Source organism: Aristolochia californica, unplaced genomic scaffold (genome assembly GCF_029961685.1).
Source record: "Aristolochia californica isolate CCGP_79_NKW_82.1479 unplaced genomic scaffold, dmAriCali1.0.hap1 SCAF_2, whole genome shotgun sequence".
NCBI lineage: Eukaryota > Viridiplantae > Streptophyta > Magnoliopsida > Piperales > Aristolochiaceae > Aristolochia > Aristolochia californica.
Genome location: NW_027181881.1, coordinates 35,212,568 through 35,233,183, shown reverse-complemented (window position 1 = coordinate 35,233,183; position 20,616 = coordinate 35,212,568). Strand labels below are relative to the sequence as shown.

Here is a 20,616-nt window from a genome sequence, read left to right as displayed (position 1 = left end):
CTTTTTTCAAAGAAAGTAACATCTTGGGAGACAAACACTCTATATATTTCAAGATCATATACTCTATATCCTTAGGGTACCAAAGAAAAATGTAATAGATTGCATGCGCATGAAATTTTGATGGTTTGTGGGCATGACTGGAGGAAAAACATAAACATCCAAATACTCATAAATGTGAGTAATTGGGGTACAATATTAAATAATTACTCATAATGTGTTTTACCTTGCAAAACTGCGACAAGTGTCTGATTTTTTAGATAAGTAACAGTTAATAATGGCATTCCCCTAAAATCTTTTAGGAAAATAGGCTTGGAAAAGCAAGGCTCGGACTATGTTTAGCAGGTGTTAATGTTTACGTTGTGCTACCCCGTTCTATTGTGAAGAGAGAACACAACTTGGTTAGTGGACAATGCATTTGGACAAGTAGTTGGTCGCAAGAATAAATTCAGAGTCATTATCACTACGCACAATTTTCACTTGGAAGAAAATTGGGTTTCTACTATGCTAATGAAATTAGTCAAGTGAGTTTGAGTTTCAGATTTGTGGTGCATCAAATAAATTCATGTGCATCTAGTAAAATCATTAACTATGGTGAAGAAATATTGGGGCCTAGAAATAAATATAATTTGGTAACCCCCCAGATATCAACATGCAATATTCAAAAGATGATTTACTAGAGATTATGCTCAAAGAAAATGACAATCTAGTCTGTTTAGCTAAGGGAAAACTGTACAATTGTTTGAACTACAAGAGTTTTTATTAAAATAAATAAATGAAATAGATACTTTATTTGAAGGATGCCCGAGACGTTGATGCCAAATACCAGATGGAGAATGTACGTTGATGCCAAATACCAGTGGTGAAAGCTTACATGTCACCTTTGACTGTGTACATGTGCAGTAGATCGGTCAAAATTAGGTATTTGTGATATTAAGTTGAAAATTTGGTTATTTGTGTTATTATTTTTTTAAAAAAATGGGTTGTACACTAGAGGAGATGCTTGGTCCACTAAATTCACCATTGACTATATGGGAATTGGGATCATTACTAACAAGGCAGCATCCAAGCATATTTCATCTATGGTGGAACTTGGGGTGCTAGGACTTATTTTAATTCCACCAACACAAATCGACGATCCATCCTTATAAGTACTACATTTATTAAAAATTTCAATGAAATAAACAGAATTAAATGAGCATAATTGCCAAAAATAAAAAAAAATCACTTCCCATTTCCCCCCATAAATGTTCGTCCTCTCTTACTCTCCACCAATGCAAGCAAAGAAAGAGACAATTAATCTATTTATAACATATAACATATATATATATACGTAGTTAAAAATCGTCAAAAGAAATGCTCCCACCCACTCTAGTGGGGTGTATAGAGGTGTGCAGCCAGCCGAGGTTTAGTTTGAGCCAGCAGAGCCTTGGCCAGGAAGAGATCATATGGGGACTCCGAGAGATCAATGCTTGACGTGCCGGCCGGCACGCTCCAGTTGAAGCCTTGGAGAAGTCTGGCCAGAAGCATGACGGTCATGGCGGTGCCGAGGGGAGCACCCATGCAACCTCTGCGCCCGGTGCTGAAGGAGATGAACCGGAGCTCCGTCTCCAGCAGGTCCACCTCGGCGGAACCCATGTGACGCTCCGGCCTGAACCTGAGCGGGTCATCCCAAACCTTGGGGTTCCTTCCTAGGCCTATTCGGCTTAGCAGAACGTGGGTACCCTTGGGTATGAAGTAGCCGGCGACGGTGGCGTCGCAGCTGGAGACATGCGGAAGGTTGAAGGGGGCAATAGGGTGGAGACGGAATGCTTCCCGAGCGCAGGCCTTCACGTAGTTCAGCTGTAGGAAGTCTGACTCTTGAACCAGCCTGTCTTTCCCCACCACCCGATCTACTTCCTCCACCGCTTTGCGAAGCATGTCCGGCTCGTTCAGCATCTCTGCCAGGGCCCATTCAACTGCGTTTGATGGGTTGTCTACTGCTGCGTAGATCAAGTCCTGAAAGTTCAACAAATTAAGCACGCGTTAGAAACTCTTCTGTTTAACCAGGTTTTGAATTTCCAGAGTTATGCTACTTGTTTGAAGAAGGATGAGTGGCGTGTCTTTCACGATCATGTGAACAAAATTGATTTATAACAGAAACAAATACGGTTCTTCAGTTCTGGCTAACTTACCGCTGTTTGTGCTTTGATTTCTTCCGTCGTAAGCAAAGGTTTCCCACTGCTGTCTTTTACGGAGATGAGAACATCAAGAAGATCCTCAGGCTCCTTTTTCAGTCCAATCCTCCAATCTTTTATTCTTTGCCCAATCACCTTATCGTGGTACTTGTTCACTATCTGGATGGCCTTCTTCATGGTCTTCTCATGCCCATTCAAATCCAACCACCTCAAACAAGGCATATAATCGGAGACGCAGAAAGCATAGACATGGGAGAGCACAGTGAAGAGTGCATCGACGTGCTCCACTTCCTCCATTCCGGGCCCTCCATCTTCCCTCCCCTTCCCAAAGTATCTCTTGTTGAACATCATTTTCCTGATCACATTGCCACTATATTGCCTCACTACTTCCCTAACATCCACAACTGCACCCTCCTCGGAGGATTTGCACTGGCTGTAAACGTATCTGACGAGGTTATCAGCCTCCTCGGTTCTTTTATCATGGAGCCACCGGAGTCTGGCGGGGCTCATGATCTCTGATGCCACGACCCTCCTCATCTTCTTCCACTGGTCTCCCCATGGTGTCACTGCAATGGAGAGATAGCCCCGGCTGGAATACTCCGTTCCCATTGTGAGCGGCCTGGACGCAAAGATTGCGTCCTGTTTTTTCAGAAACTCCCGAGCTATCTCAGGACAAGTGACGGGCACCACATGCACATTCCCAAGCCTGACGCATGCAATGTTTGTGTTCATATCCTTCATGAGTCCCAAGATCCACCGGAACGCCGGCCTGTTGAAGAAGATCTCTGGAAGGTTACCAAGAAATGGCCAAGGAGCCGGTCCTGGCGGAAGCTCAATTACTGACTTGCTCTTCTTCAAGTTATCAGATCTGAACAGCAAGAGGACGAAGAGGAAAGAAGCAACTAAGATGAGGCCGGTGGTGGGAAGCGTAGGCAGTAAACCAGCGGTGATGCTGCTGGTGAGGACGTCGGAGGAAGTGCCCCATGTGAGGGTGAGGAAGGAGGTGGGGAGAGCTGCAGAGGTGTTGTTCTTCATGGCCAACACTTGGGCCATGGGGGACTAGTATCGGTACAGAAGCGCAAGAGGGGGTGAGTAGTGAGAGAGGAGGTTATTTTCCTTATATATTTGAAACCATTGTGATGGTTTTCTCGAGAGACGGGGGGAAGCAGCTAGGAAATCAAGGGGACTACGCACGTTTGGTTTTTGTGCTTGACGTGACCAGGTGACACTGCGGACTCTTGGCCGATTCACGGTGCCGATGGGCGAGAGGCGGCTCCTGGGTAAAAGAGGTGGAGTGCGAGAGCATGTGGGGAAGGTGCGGAATGTGACCTTTATGCTTAGTTTATGGATTCCCGACCTAGTCATTGCTAACTAAAACCTGAAGGGATGGCGGAATGGGCAATCAAAGAAATAATTTTAAAGTTATTGATTCCTCAGCAACCGATAGCAGGTCAAAAGAACTTCCTCGCTCGCTATGGCAACTTCAACATGTAAAGTTAATCACCATGTAAAACCAATAATCACTGAATTCCCAAATTCACTCACAGAAGTCGAATCCTTGCAACTGAATTTTTTTTAATTTCATTGCCTGCGAACGATAGAGAGTCCAACCCCTACCGAGCAAACTTCACATTTTTGTTGGCGGAGGTCCCATTATGTAATATATCCTTTGCTAACGAATTTCATAAATTCGTTGGTAGAGATGCAACCTCTCTACATATTTTTTCGTATTTAATGAATAAATTTATTAAAAATTAATTAATATAAGATTTAAATATATATAAAATAAGATAAAATAAAATCCCAATTTTTTTTATAGATTACACCAAAAAATTTTAAAAATAGAAAAAAACTATAATTATAAAAATAAATTAAAAATATACGAAAAAGTAGGGGTGACTGCCTCTTAGTCTACATTTGTTGAAAGAACCATAACATAGTCATCTCAAAGTTCTTCATCTTACAATCCTGCTCCTCAATATGATGCTCACACAAATTTGCTAGCAAAAGTGGACTTTTGCTAGCGAATCTGAAATTAATTGGGAGAAGTAAAGTTTCTCCAAGTGAATTTAAAAATTCGTTGGGAGATCTCTTCTCGTGAATTTTCCTCCATCTCGAAAAAAACCTCTCCAAATGAATTTTACCAAATTCATTGTAAAAACTCTTAAAACCTTCACAAATAAATTTTCAATTTGTTGGAAAATATTTTTATTTAATTTTTCTGTACTTTTTCCTCTTTCTTTTTTATTTCATACTTTTTTTCTCTTTCCATTTGTCCTTGGGTAGAGGAATGAAACTCAACTAAATAACCTGGAAAATAATATTTATCCCAAAGAATTATGAAATTCTTTTATTAATAATTACCTATTAATTAGTGAAGAATTAATCAATAAAACTTAATAAAGTCGAATTATATAACTAATTCTTGTATTAACAAACCAAATAACCTTGTTGTAATACAAAACTATTTGATCAGAGCTATAATATTAGTTAATTAATTAGCATTAAATACATTAATTAATTGAATAATTAAAAATTAGGTACTTAATTAACTAATTAATTGAACATATTATAATTTTATTATTATCTAATTATTTGATTCAATTAATTTTGTTAGTAGAATTAATGGAGTCGATTCAAACAACCAAAATGATATACTATTTCATTGCAACCAATTCTCGTTAATTAATTAGTAATTAATACATTTACTAATTGAATAATTACTTATTAGGTAAAAAATAATTAAATACCTAATGATTTGTAATGAAATAAATAATCAATAATTTAATGGAACAAGTAGTAATTAATTAATTAATTTGTTAGTTAATTAAACAAATTCTAGTTATACTATTAACTAGTTATTGGATTCAATTAATTTGGTTAATAGAATTAATGGAGTGAATGCAAACAACAAGAATCATATACTATTAACAAGTTATTGGATTCAATTAATTTGGTTAATAGAATTAACTAGTTAATTGAACATATTATAATTTTAAAATTATCTAATTATTTGATTCAATTAATTTCGTTAGTAGAATTAATGCAGTCAATGCAAACAACAAGAATCATATACTATTTGATCGCAACTAACACTAGTTAATTAATTAGTAATTAATGTATTTAATAATTGAATAATTTTTAATTAGGTAAAAAAAATAATTATGTGATGATTCGTGATAATTAATTGACCAATTGACCCATTTAATGTAATAACGAATAAATTATTTTGTGAAACATGTAGTAATTACTTAATTAACTAATTAATTGAACACATTATAATTAATTAATTAATTAATTAATTGATACATTAATTTTTTTTAGTACGATTAATTATATTGTTCGTTTTCTTTTCATTTCCTTGATTTTTAATAATTAATTAATTTATTTCCCGTTATTTAATATTTTAATTTTTTAAATATTTTTCCTTTTTTATTTTTTTACTTAACCCTTTTCTTTATTTTTCATTTTCTTTACTCTTTTTATATTTTTAATTTTTATTTTAATTTTTTTTCTGATTTTTTATTTTTATTATTTTGTCTTTAATATTTATCTATTTGTCTATTTTTATTTATTTATCCTTTTATATTTATATTTAGTTTTAATTTTCTTATTATTCCTTTTTCCTTAATCTTTTTCTCATTATTTTTTATTTCCCCCCTTATTCCTTTTATGTTTTTATTTTTTATTTTTTCCCTTATTTTCTCTCTTATTTTCTCCTCTTTCTCTTTTACTCCTTTTTCTCTCTTTTTTTCCACCTTATTCCTTTTTCCCATCCTCTTCCCTCTTCTTCCCTTTTACTTTCCTTCCCTTTTCTCTTCAATTTCTGTTAAATTTAGGATCCTTTTTCCAATATTCTGAGCAAGAGAAGAGAGAAAGAAGAAAAAGGAAAGGGGAAGAAAGATCTTGGGTAGAGAGAAGAGAAGAAAAAAAGAAGAAAGGTGTGCGCAAAGCAAAGAGAGAGAGATTTACTCAAGAAAGAATTGTAGAACTTAATTAATTTTGAATTACAATACCTCTATTTATAGTAGAAGAAGTGATAGAGTCCTTATACAATCAACCTTTAAGTCTCCTAATTACATTCCAACTCTAACTCTCTAAGATAATTCTATCATGAAAAGATAAAACAATCCACTAGAGGTCTAATATAACTTGAACTCCAACTCTTCTTCAATCACGTGGAGATAAGAGAGGAGGCCGGTTTGTGGTCTTATCTTTGTGGGTCCCACATGATTTTCCATCTCATATTGATAAAATTACTAGCTCGTGGTATCTTTGTGGGTCCCACTTGATCTTCAACTCTTCTAACTTATTCCACCTTGTGCCTCTTATCTCTTAACTCGTGCTTGCTTGGGTGAAGACTCTTCTAGGCATACCACGTCCTGATAGTGGGTCCCACCAGCTCGTGAACCATGGTGGGTCCCACATTGTAATATTCCCCCTCAAGCTGGGGGTAAAAAACATCGTAGATGCCTAGCTTGCTACAGAAGGTGGACGAAATTTTATGAGTGACTAGTTTGGTGAGAATGTCTGCAACTTGAATTTGTAATCATATATGCTTTAGAGATAAAAGGCATGCTTGAAACTTTTCTCGTATAAAATGCCAGTCCACTTCAATATGTTTTGTTCTTTCATAGAAGATTGGATTTGATGTAATGTGTATTGCTGGTTGATTATCACAATATAGATCCATCAAAGTTTCTTTGTAGAATCCCAATTCACTGAGAAGATATCTTATCCATAGGAGTTCACTAACAGTGTGTATCATGACTCTGTATTCTGTTTCTGCACTAGACCGTGCTACAACATTTTGCTTCTTGCTTCTCCATATAACCAAATTTCCTCCAACTATCGTACAAAATCCTGAAGTAGATTTCCTGTCATCCGGCGATCTTGCCCAGTCTACATTTGAGAATCCTTCGATATTGAAGTGACCATGATTTTTATAGAGAAGCCCTCTTCCTGGTGCTCCTTTCAGATATCATAATATCCTTTCAAGTGGTTGCGAATGACAAAGTTGTGGTTTGTGCATGTATTGACTCACCACACTTACTACATACGATATATCCGGCCTTGTTACACACGTAAATAAGTCTTCCCACTAATCTCTAATATTTTACGATGTCTACATCTTTACTAGTACCTACATATAATTTTGTATTTGAGTCCATAGGAGTGTCTGTTGGTTTGCATCCCAGCATTCCTGTCTCCACCAGCAGATCAAGGGCATACTTCCTTTGGGATAGTATAATCCCATGTCCGGATTGCAATACTTGAATACTCAGAAAATATTTGAGTAGTCCAAGATCCTGTCTTGAATTCTACACATATTTTTTCTTTTGTTTCTTGGATGCCCATTGAATCACTCTCAGTTAAAATGATATCATCAACATATACTGCTAGAATTACCTTGCCTCTAGGTGTGTTTTTAATAAAAACCGAGTGATCTCCAGAGCATCTGTAAAATCCTCCCCGTATGAGTGTTGAATTTATGGAAAAGTGAAATACTTCATTGACATCAATAACTTGTTGTAATCAAAGTATATGAACCTCTATTTATAATAGAAGAAGGAAGTAGAGTCCAATTACAATAAAAGTACCATTGTCCCAATTACACCCAAACTCTAACACTTAAAGATATGTCCAAACATAATTAAATAACTCAATATAGATAAAAGACAAACATAACTCAAACTAAAACTCTTCTTTGACGTGACCATAAGATAAGATACTATTGTGAGTCATTGATCTTCCAACTGATGTGATAAGGATGCCAACTCATGGTAATCATTATGGGTCCTAATTCTTACGGGTTTGGGCCCATCTTGTGGGCCTTCCTTGGTCGTGTGGCCCATCTTATAATAATCTTAGATATGTGGGCCTTCATTGGTCATGTGGGCTTGAGCTTATCTTCCAACACTCCCCCTCAAGCTGGGGGGTGAGAGAACAACATGAACTCCCAACTTGCTGCAAATGATGTGAAGAATATATAAAATGGCACATCTTCCAATACTCTCCCTCACGCAGTTGCGTCCTTCCATGAGGCCCTGTGGCATAAGTGAGAGTAAAAATCACTCCTAGCCGATAAGCCATTGCTTCATACTCCAGTCCTAAAGCTAGATGTAGGGCACATTCCGTCTTCTATTGGTAGTGTGTCTATCGGCATTGCTCTGAAGTGAAGGAGACATAAAAGCCATTATAGGGGGGCATAACATAGATGTAATAATAAGTTCCTCCGTCATAGTTTCCCAACTATGATATTTTTTTGACAGGGTCAAATCAATGATGGTATGAGGCCACCTCTTCTTCAATAATAATATCCCCAAAGAGACATAATAGCAACAGCTATATATAACACGAACATCTTCCAACACATATAACACAAACCAAATAATAAACTTTGTAAAAGAACCTATGAAATAATCCGATATAAAAATTTCTTCATTGATGCACAAGCTTCATCTTTTGTGCTCCCCCTTTCTTGAATATTTTTGTCACATAAACTTATCCACAACATAAGGAATAAAATACCTCTTTCTTGTACTTCTTCTACTTCTCCCCCTCAAGTTTGGAGGTAATGGCACTGATCCCAGCTTGAACCAAATATCATAGATGTATAAATAAGCCGAAATAACAAATATGTATAATAAGCCCTCAAACCAGGGAGAAGTGAGATATTTTCTTGATATATCAACTCAAAAAGTGACGCAAACAATTGGCATAAATTCAGATTTTTCAATACAATTGAATATCAACATGACATTTGATTCTTCCAATTCGAATATATCTTTCAATATATATCAGATTGACATGATTTTTTTCCTTCTGAAAGTAGACTTAAACAAATTTCATGAAATTATAACTTAACTTCATAAAATATAATTTCAGAAGATAAATAATCTGATATATTTCGGTCTCTGTCATCTGGTCGAACTAAATACTATTTCTCCTATTTTCCAGAATGACCATTGACTCTTAAAAGATCAATATCTACTTATGAAAAGATCATACCTAGGTTTTGTTGAATAGGTAAGAAAATAGACTTACGTATCTTTCTTTTGGTATATAATTCTCCATATAAAGTCTCTTTCTTGATAGCATATAATACCTCAAAATTTGAAGCTTTCTGCTGCCGCTCGAACCTCTTTTTCAATATGACCTTTGCTGCTTCAAATATCGATTTCTCTTTGTAGATAACTCAGATAACAAATTGGTTAAATAGGTAAAAGAATAGACTTACAGATATTTCTTTTGATATATATTTTTTTTCATATAAAGTCTAGTTCTTGAGAGAAAAAAATACCTCGGAATCTGAAGATTGTTGCTGCTGCTTGAACCTTTTTGCAATCTGACCTTCGCTCATTCAAATATCGATATCTCTCTGTAGATAATTCAGATCAGAACAAATAGGTTTTCTATGCAAATTAAACTCAAATATATTTCTGTAAATATATAATTTGTAATATAAAAAACTACGTATAGAGGTAAAAAAAAGCAAACCAAACTACGGGTGTCGGGACTACAAAAAAAACTACGAACCTAGACTCAGGGTTTAGGGTTTAGATAAAAGGATCACATTACCTCCGTGAGTTGACCGATTCAACTCACAGAACTTGCTCTGATACCATGTTGAATTTATGAAAAAGTAAAATACTTCATTGACATCAATCACTTGTTGTAATCAGAGTACATGAACCTCTATTTATAATAGAGGAAGGTAGTAGAGTCCAATTATAATAAAACTACCCTTGTCCCAATTACACCCAAACTCTAACACTTAAAGATAAGTCCTAACATAATTAAATAACTCAATATAGATAAAATAGAAACATAACTCAAACTAAAACTCTTTTTTGACGTGACCATAAGATAAGATACTTTTGTGAGTCATTCTTGATCTTCCAAGCCAAGTCATGGTAATCATTGTGGGTTCTAATTCTTATGGGTTTGGGCCCATCTTGTGGGCCTTCCTTGGTCGTGTGGCCCATATTATAATAATTTTAGATATGTGGGCCTTCCTTAGTCGTGTGACTTGAGCTTATCTTCTAACAAGGGCTTCACTAAATTTCTCAAACCATGCACGAGGGGAGGGGTTTAGACCATACAAAAAATTTTTTAGTCAACATACTAACTCCCCCTCAACCACATACCTAGGTGGTTGTTGCATATAAATTTCTTCTTTAATGTCCCCATTCAGAAAGACATTCTTCACATCAAGTGGATATACCTACTAGGAAAAGTTAGCTGCCAAATATAATAACACATGTCCCGAGTTCATTTTTGCCACTAGAGAGAAAGTTTCCTCATAATCAATTCAATAACATTGTGTATAGCCTTTAGCCACGAGGCGAACCTTAAGATGAGCCACAGACCCATCCAGATTTTGTTTCACAGTAAACACCCATTTGCAACCGATGGGTTTCTTATCTGATGGAAGTAGGACTAGAACCCACATCTGATTTTCATAAAGTGCCTGCATTTCTTCATCTATTGCTGCCTTCCACCCTGGATGTTTGAGAGCCTCCTGATAGGACAGTGGTACTAATATGGAAAAACTAGTAGAGAAAAATTGACAACATGTAAGGGACAGACGATGATGAGACACAAAATTTGATATGGGATGAGATGTAGAGGGTATGGTGCATGATCTGGGTTCTTTTCTTTGTGCAATAGGACGAGTACCATATTGTGGGCCAAAAACAACTGGAGAAGATGGACTTACCATGATGGGATCCATAAACTCAGCAAGTGTGGTGTCAGCTAGTGTTTTTGGGGGCTAAGAAGTTGCCATAGCATGGGGCACAACCGCCCGAGGAGAACTTGGTATTGAAGATAAACCTGGAGGAGCATTATCATAGTAGTATGGAGAGTCTTCAAAAAATGTGACATCCTTGGACACAAGTAAACGTTGAAGAGTGAGATTATAGCAAACATAACCCTTTTGTGTACTAGAGTATCTTAGAAAGATACACTTGATAGATTTGGGATCAAGTTTACTATGTTTTGGAGAGGAAATATGGACAAAACAACTTGTTTGGTGGACAATGCATTTGGACAACTTGTTTGTTTGAAAATATTTTTATTTAATTTTTATGTTCTTTTACCTTTTTTTATTTCATACTTTTTTTCTCTTTTCATTTGTCCTTGTGTAGAGGAATGAAACTCAACTAAATAACTTGGAAAATAATATTTATCCCATAGAATTATGAAATTCTCTAGGAGAAGTTTTCTCCCCTTCTCTTTTTTCGTTTTCTTTGTTTTTCATCTTTTTCCCATATTCTCAATTTTTTCCTATTGAAAGAAGAGAATCAAACTGAAAAGATGAGAAAAATATTTTCCCAATGAATTTTGAAATATTTTGGGAGAGGGTTCCCTCTCCCACTGAATTTTCAAACATGTTGGGAAATGTTTTCTTTTATTTTCTCTATGTTGTTTCTCATCCTTTCCTTCTTCCCCTTGTTTTCTTCTTCTCCTTCTTCACTTTTTTTTTTTCCTTGTGAAAGAAGATAATAAATTTAGTAAAGATTGTTAATTTAGTGTTCTCTTAGCGAATTTTGAATTTCGCTATGAAATCTTTTTTAATGTTTCTCTTTGAAAATCTATTCCTTCTTCTTTCTTCTTCCTTTCCAATCTTTTCTTCCATATTTACATATTTATGAACATCTCATGTGTATAAATCCTTATGTAACTAATCATTAATTAACTAATTTAAGTAGAATGAAAGAAAAAATAATTTTCATACTTTCATTAACATTCTAAACCTTGATTCTTTCAAATAATCTTTCAAGTAAATGCATCAATTTTTAAGTAACTTTTCATTTAAATAAAATATTATAAGTATAACCATTAGTTTAACATATTTAACAAAAAGCTTTTGAAATCTATGGACAAGAAAAAAAAATTCTATCTTATTCTTCTTAGTTCTTTTTTACTTCAAAAAAAGGTTCAAATATGGAAAAAATGATAATGAAATGCACTAAATGGATAAGAAATTACTTCTAAATTAAAATTTAATTTCATTTATAAAAAATTAATATTTTTATCTGAAATAGACCAAAAATAAAGTTTTTAATCATAATTTCCACTATACTATCTTAATTGTCATATTTCGCATAATTGTCATAATCCTTACATAATTAAAAAAATTTCAATTTAATGAAAATATTAATCGGTCGATGTAATAATTACCTATTACTTAGTGAAGAATTAATCAATAAAAATTAATAAAGTCGAATAATATAACTAATTCTTGTATTAAATAACCAAATAACCTTGTTGTAATACAAAACTATTTGATCAGAGCTATAATATAAGTTAATTAATTAGCATTAAATACATCTACTAATTGAATAATTAAAAATTTGGTCAGAAAATAATTGAATACCTGATGATTTGTGCTAATTAAATAACCAATCGACCTATTAATGTAATAACTAATCAATTATTTAGTAAAATAGGTAGTATGTACTTAATTAACTAATTAATTGAACATATTATAATTTTATTATTAACTAATTTTTTTTTTAAATTAATTTCTTTAGTAAAATTAATGGAGTCGGTTCAAACAACCAGAATGGTATACTATTTCATTGCAATTATTTCTTGTTAATAAATTATTAATTAATACATTTAATAATTGGATAATTACTTATTAGGAAAAAATAATTAAATACATGATGATTTGTGCGAATTAATCAGGTAATTGACTTATTTAAAGTAATAACTAATCAATAATTTAATGGAACAAGTAGTAATTAATTAATTAATTTGTTAGTTATTTAAACAAATTCTAGTTATACTATTAACTAGTTATTGGATTCAATTAATTTGGTTTAAAGAATTAATGGCGTCAGTGCAAATAACAAGAATGATATACTAATTGATCTCAGTTAATACTAGTTAATTAATTAGTAATTAATATATTTGATAATCAAATGATTATTAATTAGGTAAAAATAATTAATTTCGTGATGATTCGTGATAATTAATTGAACAATTGACCTATTTAATGTAATAACGAATCAATTATTTTATGAAACATGTAGTAATTACTTAATTAACTAATTAATTGAACACATTATAATTATGTAATGAATTAATTAATTGATACATTAATTTTCTTAGTAAGATTAATTATATTGTTCATTTTTTTCCTGATTTTTAATAATTAATTAATTTATTTCCAATTATTTTAAATTTTTAATTATTTTCTCTTTTTAATTTTCATCCTTTCCATTTTCCTTTTTTATTTTTTTACTTAACCTTTTTCTTTATTTTTAATTTTATTTACTCTTTTCATATTTTTAATTTTAATTTTAAAATTTTTTCTTATTTTTTATTTTTATTGTCTTTTTTATTTATTTATCCATTTATATTTATATTTATTTTTTAATTTTCTTGTCATTCCCTTTTCCTTAATATTTTTCTCTTTTTTTTTACTTCTCCCCTTTTTCCTTTGATGTTTTTCTTTTTTACCTTTTCCCTTATTTTCTCTCTTATTTTCTCCTTTTTCTCTTTTACTCCTTTTTCTTTCACCTTTTTCCTTTTTCCCATCCTCTTCCCTCTTCTTCCCTTTTACTTTCCCTCCATTTTTTCCTCAATTTCTATTAAATTTAGGATCCCTTTTCCAATATTTTGAGCTAGAGAAGAGAGAAATAAGAAAAAGGAAAGGGGAAGAAAGATCTCGAGTAGAGAGAAGAGAAGAAGAAGAGAAGAAAGGTGTGCACCAAACAAAGAGAGAGAGATTTACTCAAGAAAGAATTGTAAAACTTGATTAATTTCGAATTACAATACCTGTATTTATAGTTGAAGAAGTGATAGAGTCCTTATACAATCAACCATTAAGTCTCCTAATTACATTCCAACTCTAACTCTCTAAGATAATTCTATCATGAAAAGATAACACAATCTACTAGAGGTCTAATATAACTTGAACTCCAACTCTTCTTCAATCACGTGGACATAAGAGAGGAGGCTGGCTCGTAGTCTTATCTTTGTGGGTCCCACATGATTTTCCATCTCATATTGATAAGATTACCAGCTTGTTGTATCTTTGTGGATACCACTTGATCTTTAAGTCATCTAACTGATTCCAACTTGTGCCTCTTATCTCTTAACTCGTGCTTGCTTGGGTGAGGACTCTTCTAGGCATCCCACGTCCTTATGGTGGGTCCACCAATTCGTGAACCATGGTGGGTCCCACATTGTAACATTCCCCCTCAAGTTGGGGGTGAGAAAACATCATAGATGCCTAGCTTGCTGCAGATGGTGGACAAAATTTTATGAGTGACTAGTTTGGTGAGAATGTCTGCAACTTGACTTTGTGATTATATATGCTTTAGAGATAAAAGACATGTTTGAAACTTTTCTCGTATAAAATGCCAGTCCAATTCAATATGCTTTGTTCTTTCGTGAAAGATTGGATTTGATGTAATGTGTATTGCTGGTTGATTATCACAATATAGATCCATCAAAGCTTCTTTGTAGAATCCCAATTCAGTGAGAAGACATCTTATCCATAGGAGTTCACTAACAGTGTGTGCCATGACTCTGTATTCTGCTTTTGCACTAGACCGTGCTACTACATTTTGCTTCTTGCTTCTCCATGTAACCAAATTCCCTCCAGCCATCGTGCAAAGTCCTGAAGTAGATTTCCTGTCATCCAGGGATCTTCCCAGTCTACATTTGATAATCGTTCGATATGTAAGTGACCTTGATTTTTATAGAGAAACCCTCTTCATGATTTTTTTATTTCATAATTTTTTCTCCTTTTTCTCTTTTTCTCCCCTTCTCTTTTTTCTTTTTCTTTGTTCTTCATCTTTTCCCCATATTCTCAATTTTTTCCTTTTGAAAGAAGAGAATCAAACTAAAAAGATGGGAAAAATATTTTCCCAATGAATTTTGAAATATTTTGGGAGAGGGTTCCCTCTCCCACTGAATTTTCAAACTTGTTGGGAAATGTTTTCTTTTATTTTCTGTATTGTTGTTTCTCATCCTTTGCTTCTTCCCTTTGTTTTCTTCTTCTCCTTCTTCACTTTTTTTTTCCTTGTGAAAAAAGATAATAAATTTGGTAAAGATTGTTAATTTAATGTTCTCTTAAAAAATTCTGAATTTCGCTATGAATTTTTTTCTAAAGTCTCTCTTTGAAAATCTATTCCTTCTTCTTTCTTCTTCCTTTCCAATCTTTTCTTCCATATTTACATATTTATTAACATCTCATGTGTATAAATCCTTATGTAACTAATCATTAATTAACTAATTTAAGTAGAATGAAAGAAAAAATAACTTTCATACTTTCATTAACATTCTAAACCTTGATTCTTTCAAATAATCTTTCAAGTAAATGCATCAATTTTTAAGTAAGTTTTCTTTTAAATAAAATATTATAAGTATAACCATTAGCGTAACATATTTAACAAAAAGCTTTTGAAATCTATGGACAAGAAAAAAAATTCTTTCTTATTCTTCTTACTTCTTTCTGACTTCAAAAAAAGGTTCAAATATGGAAAAAATGATATTGAAATGCACTAAATGGTTAAGAAGTTACCTTTAATTTTAATTTTAATTTTATTTATAAAAAATAATATTTTTATCTCAAATAGACCAAAAATAAAGTTTTTAATCATAATTGCCACTATACTATTTTAATAGTCATATTTCGCACAATTGTCATAATCCTTACATAATTAAAAAAATTCAATTTAATGAAAATATTAATCGGTCGATGTAATAATTACCTATTAATTAATACAAAATTAATCAATAAAACTTAATAAAGTCGAATTATATAACTAATTCTTGTATTAACAAACCAAATAACCTTGTTGTAATACATAACTATTTGATCAGAGCTATATTATTAGTTAATTAATTAGCAATAAATACATTTACTAATTGAATAATTACAAATTAGGTAAGAAAATTATTGAATACATGATGATTTGTGCTAATTAAATAACCAATCGACCTATTGAATGTAATATCTAATCAATTATTTAATGATATAGGTCGTAAGTACTTAACTAATTATTCAATTAATTTCGTTAGTAGAATTAACTGAGTCGGTTCAAACAACCAGAATGATATACTATTTCATTGCAACTAATTCTTGTTAATTAATTAGTAATTAATACATTTACTAATTAATAATTACTTATTAGGTAAAAAATAATTAAATACTAGATGATTTGTGCGAATTAATCAGGAAATTGACTTATTTAATGTAATATCTAATCAATAATTTAATGGAACAAGTATTAATTAATGGGTCAATTTGTAAGTTAATTAAACAAATTCAATTAATAAGTTATACTATTAATAAGTTATTGGATTCAATTGATTTGGTTAATAGAATTAATGCAATCCGTGCAAACAACAAGAATCATATACTATTTTATCGCATTTAATACTAGTTAGTTGATTAGTAATTAATGTATTTACTAATTGAATAGTTATTAATTAGGTAAAAAATAATTAATTACATGATGATTCGTGATAATTAACTGACCAATTGACCCATTTAATGTAATAACGAATCAATTATTTTATGAAACATGTAGTAATTACTTAATTAACTAATTAATTGAATACATTATAATTATATAATGAATTTATAAATTGATACATTAATTTTTTTAGTATGATTAATTATATTGTTCGTTTTCTTTTCATTTTCGGATTTTTAATTATTAATTAATTTATTTCCCATTATTTTTATATTTTAACATTTTTAATATTTTTCCTTTTTTAGTTTTCTTTACTCTTTTCGTATTTTATTTTTTTTTATTATTTTTTATTTAACCTTTTTATTTATTTTAATATTTTTCCTTTTTTATTTCTTTCTTAACCTTTTTCTTTTTTTAGATTACTTTACTCTTTTCGTATTTTAATTTTTTTTCTTATTTTTTATTATTTTAGTTTTTAATATTTATATATTTTTATTTTATTTTTACTTAATTTATTTTTTTGTTAATTTTTAATTTTTAATTTTCTTGTTATTCCTTTTTCCTTATTCTTTTACTCTTTATTTTTTATTTTCCCCCTTTTTATTTTTATCTTTTTCTTTTTACTTTTCCCCATTTTTCTCTCTTATTTTCTCCCTTTTCTCTTTTTTTTTTCACCTTTTTCGTTTCCCATCCTCTTCCTTCTTCTTCCCTTTGACTTTCCCTCTCTTTGGGTCTAGTCCATTCCAGTTTGATCTAGTTTAATTTTATCTTTAATCTTATTTTTTAATCATGCTTTAATCGTATTTTTAATCATGTTGTTTAATCATACTGTTACTAATGTTTAATTATGCTTATATTTTGTTTTGATTTTTAATTATGTTGCTTGAGATATTGATGTGCTATAAAATGATTTTCATGTAGCAAGGAGAAAAAAACTCATGATGAAGGAGGGGGAATACGATGGGACCGTTGGATGGATTTTATTATAATCGTTTACTAGGTTGGGTGGTCTAGGGAGGGTAGAGCATTCAGATAAATTTATGTCGGCCCAAGTGGCTTCTCAGGGGACGGGGGGCGTGAATGGAGTGTTGACCATATGTTGACTCCCTTATTGCTTTTGATGTTAACAAAATTTAATAGATTTAACAACTTGCAAAATTAAGTACTTTTGATACTTTGCCTTCAAGAGTCAATGCATCTCAACTTCAAAAGATTCAAAACAATCAAGCCTACTCAAGATCTTAAGCAACATTGATGGACGTCGCTTGAAGAAACACCCACAAAGAAGAAGACAACGAGAATACTAGAGTTCAAGTATAAAAGTCATATGTCAAAAGTCAGTCACAAATGTTAGAGAGAATTCCTAACTCCATTCTTTAAGTACAATAGTGAATTTGGAGCTTTAGGTCATCCATTGCATACAAACAAGTTTAGGAACATCATAAACATCCCTTAGAACATGTTAGAGCACTAAGACAAAATCATTCTCATGCTTTTAGAGTCAACTTAGTTGAACTAGCACTAGAATGACCGATCAACCTTTGTCTAGGCAAGTGAATTTCACAAGGATTGATTGATCATCCCACATGATTGATCGATCAGACAGAACCATTGCATATCGATTTCAAAGTTCTTCATCTTACGGTTTTGCTCCTCAATACGTCGCACACACTACAAGAAAAACATGTTTAGCCAATAAAAAACCAAACATTGGAATCAAATTTTCTAGTAGAAGTGGACTTTTGCTAGCGAATCTGAAATTCGTTGGGAAAAATAAAGATTCTCTAAGTGAATTTAAAAATTCGTTGTGTGATCTCTTCTCGCGAATTTTTATCCTTCTTGAAAAATGCTTCTCCAAAAATTCAATGCAAGAAATCTTAAAACCTTTTCCAGTGAATTTCAATTTGTTGGAAAAAATTTTGTATTTATTTTTTTGTATTTTTCTCTTTTTTTATTTTATACTCTTTTTTCCTCTTTTCACGTGTCCTTTTGCAGGAATAAAACTCAACTAAATAACTTGGAAAATAATATTTCTCCTAGAGAATTATGAAATTCACTAGGAGAAGTTTTCTCTCCTTTTCTTTTTTCCTTTTCTTCATTCTTCACCTTTTCCCCATATTCTCTATTTATTCATTTTGAAAGAAGATAATCAAATTAAAAAGATGGGAAAAATATTTTCCCAATGAAAGACTGCAAAAGAACACGCTCCTTGCACCATAAAGCATATTAAGGCCGTCCAAGAAATTAAAGCTCAAATTAGACAGTTACCTTGTCTTACCTTGGCCAACCGTCAATGGAAGAAGGCATTTTGAAACTGATGCCTCACATATTGGATATGGGGGAATATTTAAACAATTAAATCCAAAATCTAATAAAGAAGAATTGGTACGAATTTTGGCCTTTGGAAACAAGCGCAATTGAATTATTCAATTGTTAAGCAAGAAATTTTTGCTATTGTTAAATGTATTGGTAAATTTAAGGATGATCTACTTAATCAACAATTCCTTCTAAGAGTAGATTGTTCTAAAGCCAAACAAATTCTTAAAAAGATATAATTTTTTTGACATCAAAACAAATATTTGCAAAAAGACAGGTGGAATTAAGCACCTTTAATTTTGATATCGAATATATCAAGGGAGAAAATAACTCTCTACCTAATTTTCTCACTTGTGAATTCTTGCAGGGATAACAAAATGTCACATTTTCCTTACATGGGACATCCTCTCTCTGCTAGAGGAGGAACATGCCCTGGCAGGTTCAATCCCAATAAAGGGATAAATAAAGGGAAAAATAAAGTTCCCGAAGCATCCTCAATGTAAATGAAGGACGCAGTTCTAGTAAACCCCATTTTTACAACCCTTCCAATTACGGACGAAATTCCGGTCATCAATTGCGAGGATATAGTCGTGACTACTTATCCTTGGAAAATATGTTCCAAGTGGTTAAGAGTCCTTCCTCCCAATAACCAACCACAAATCATGGTTTGATTATGAAGTAATATGAGGTCATACACATAAACATACTAGGTTTATTGCACTCGGTGTTGAAATTAAGAAGCACCTACAAAATAAAATACCAATTCCTTTATGGGTATAAAAATGGTGGGCAAAATTGGGGCCTCCAATCTCTATTCTTCCTGAACCCATTTACGATTTATATGGTCAATGGTGAGTCATTCATCCTAATATTAAGGATGTCCAGAATTTGGTGAATGGATTAGATACATTCTTTTTTTTTTGTAGAATTTTCTCTTTCATGGATATGAAAACAGGGTTTGAAAATTGATTTCAATGAACTATAGCTGCCAATCTTGCAGCATAATTTCCATGTACGTATGTGGGGTAAATTTCCCACTACAACCATTGAAGAAAAAATTACAAAAATTAAGGCTGTAATTCTCAAATATAAAAATCTAACTCCTCAATATGTGGAACCTCTGACAAAGATGTCACCTTTTGATATTATCAAAGCACAATTAAAAGAAAATTTTCCTAACATATCTGAAGAAGAGCTACTCTTCAAAGCTCTTGACTCTATTGAAGAGAATTTTTTATCAAAATTAAATAAAAACTCTAAAGATGACCATATGTCAATCTCTGCCCATGAGTACTCCATGGAAAGTAGTCAAGATGGTAATTAGGATGAAGAAGTGGGTTTTAATCCATAATCACAACCCGAAGACCATGATGCATCGCTTGGTGACTACTGAGAGGCCATGATTCACAAAGTTCAATCATGAACTAAGAAAAAAAATTTCTTACAGATGAACAAGCAAAACGATTATCAGATCTCCAATCCAATGATCAATGCTTATCTTAGCCTTGATACAAGAACAAGACATCTATTTTTGAATCCTGTGAAATATTTAAGAGAAGGAAAAGAATCAAAACATAGGATGCATACAATAGGACTCCCTAATCTTCGGGGAAGACAACAAAGGTGTCAAATCACCAAACTCATAATGGAAGAACGCTACAAAAAATATAGTTGACAATTGA

At 32.3% G+C, this 20,616-nt stretch overlaps 1 protein-coding gene across 1 annotated transcript; it reads right to left on the bottom strand.

The window, feature by feature from the left end:
* Positions 1-1,368: 1,368 nt before the first annotated feature.
* On the bottom strand, positions 1,369-3,227 carry LOC137956118 (tryptophan N-monooxygenase CYP79A68-like). The gene is made up of 2 exons (XM_068803462.1): positions 2,172-3,227; positions 1,369-1,995 (listed from the first exon to the last, which is right to left on the bottom strand). The coding sequence occupies exons 1-2, from the start codon at positions 3,225-3,227 to the stop codon at positions 1,369-1,371; spliced, it is 1,683 nt and encodes a 560-aa protein (XP_068659563.1).
* Between the last annotated feature and the right edge of the window lie 17,389 nt (positions 3,228-20,616).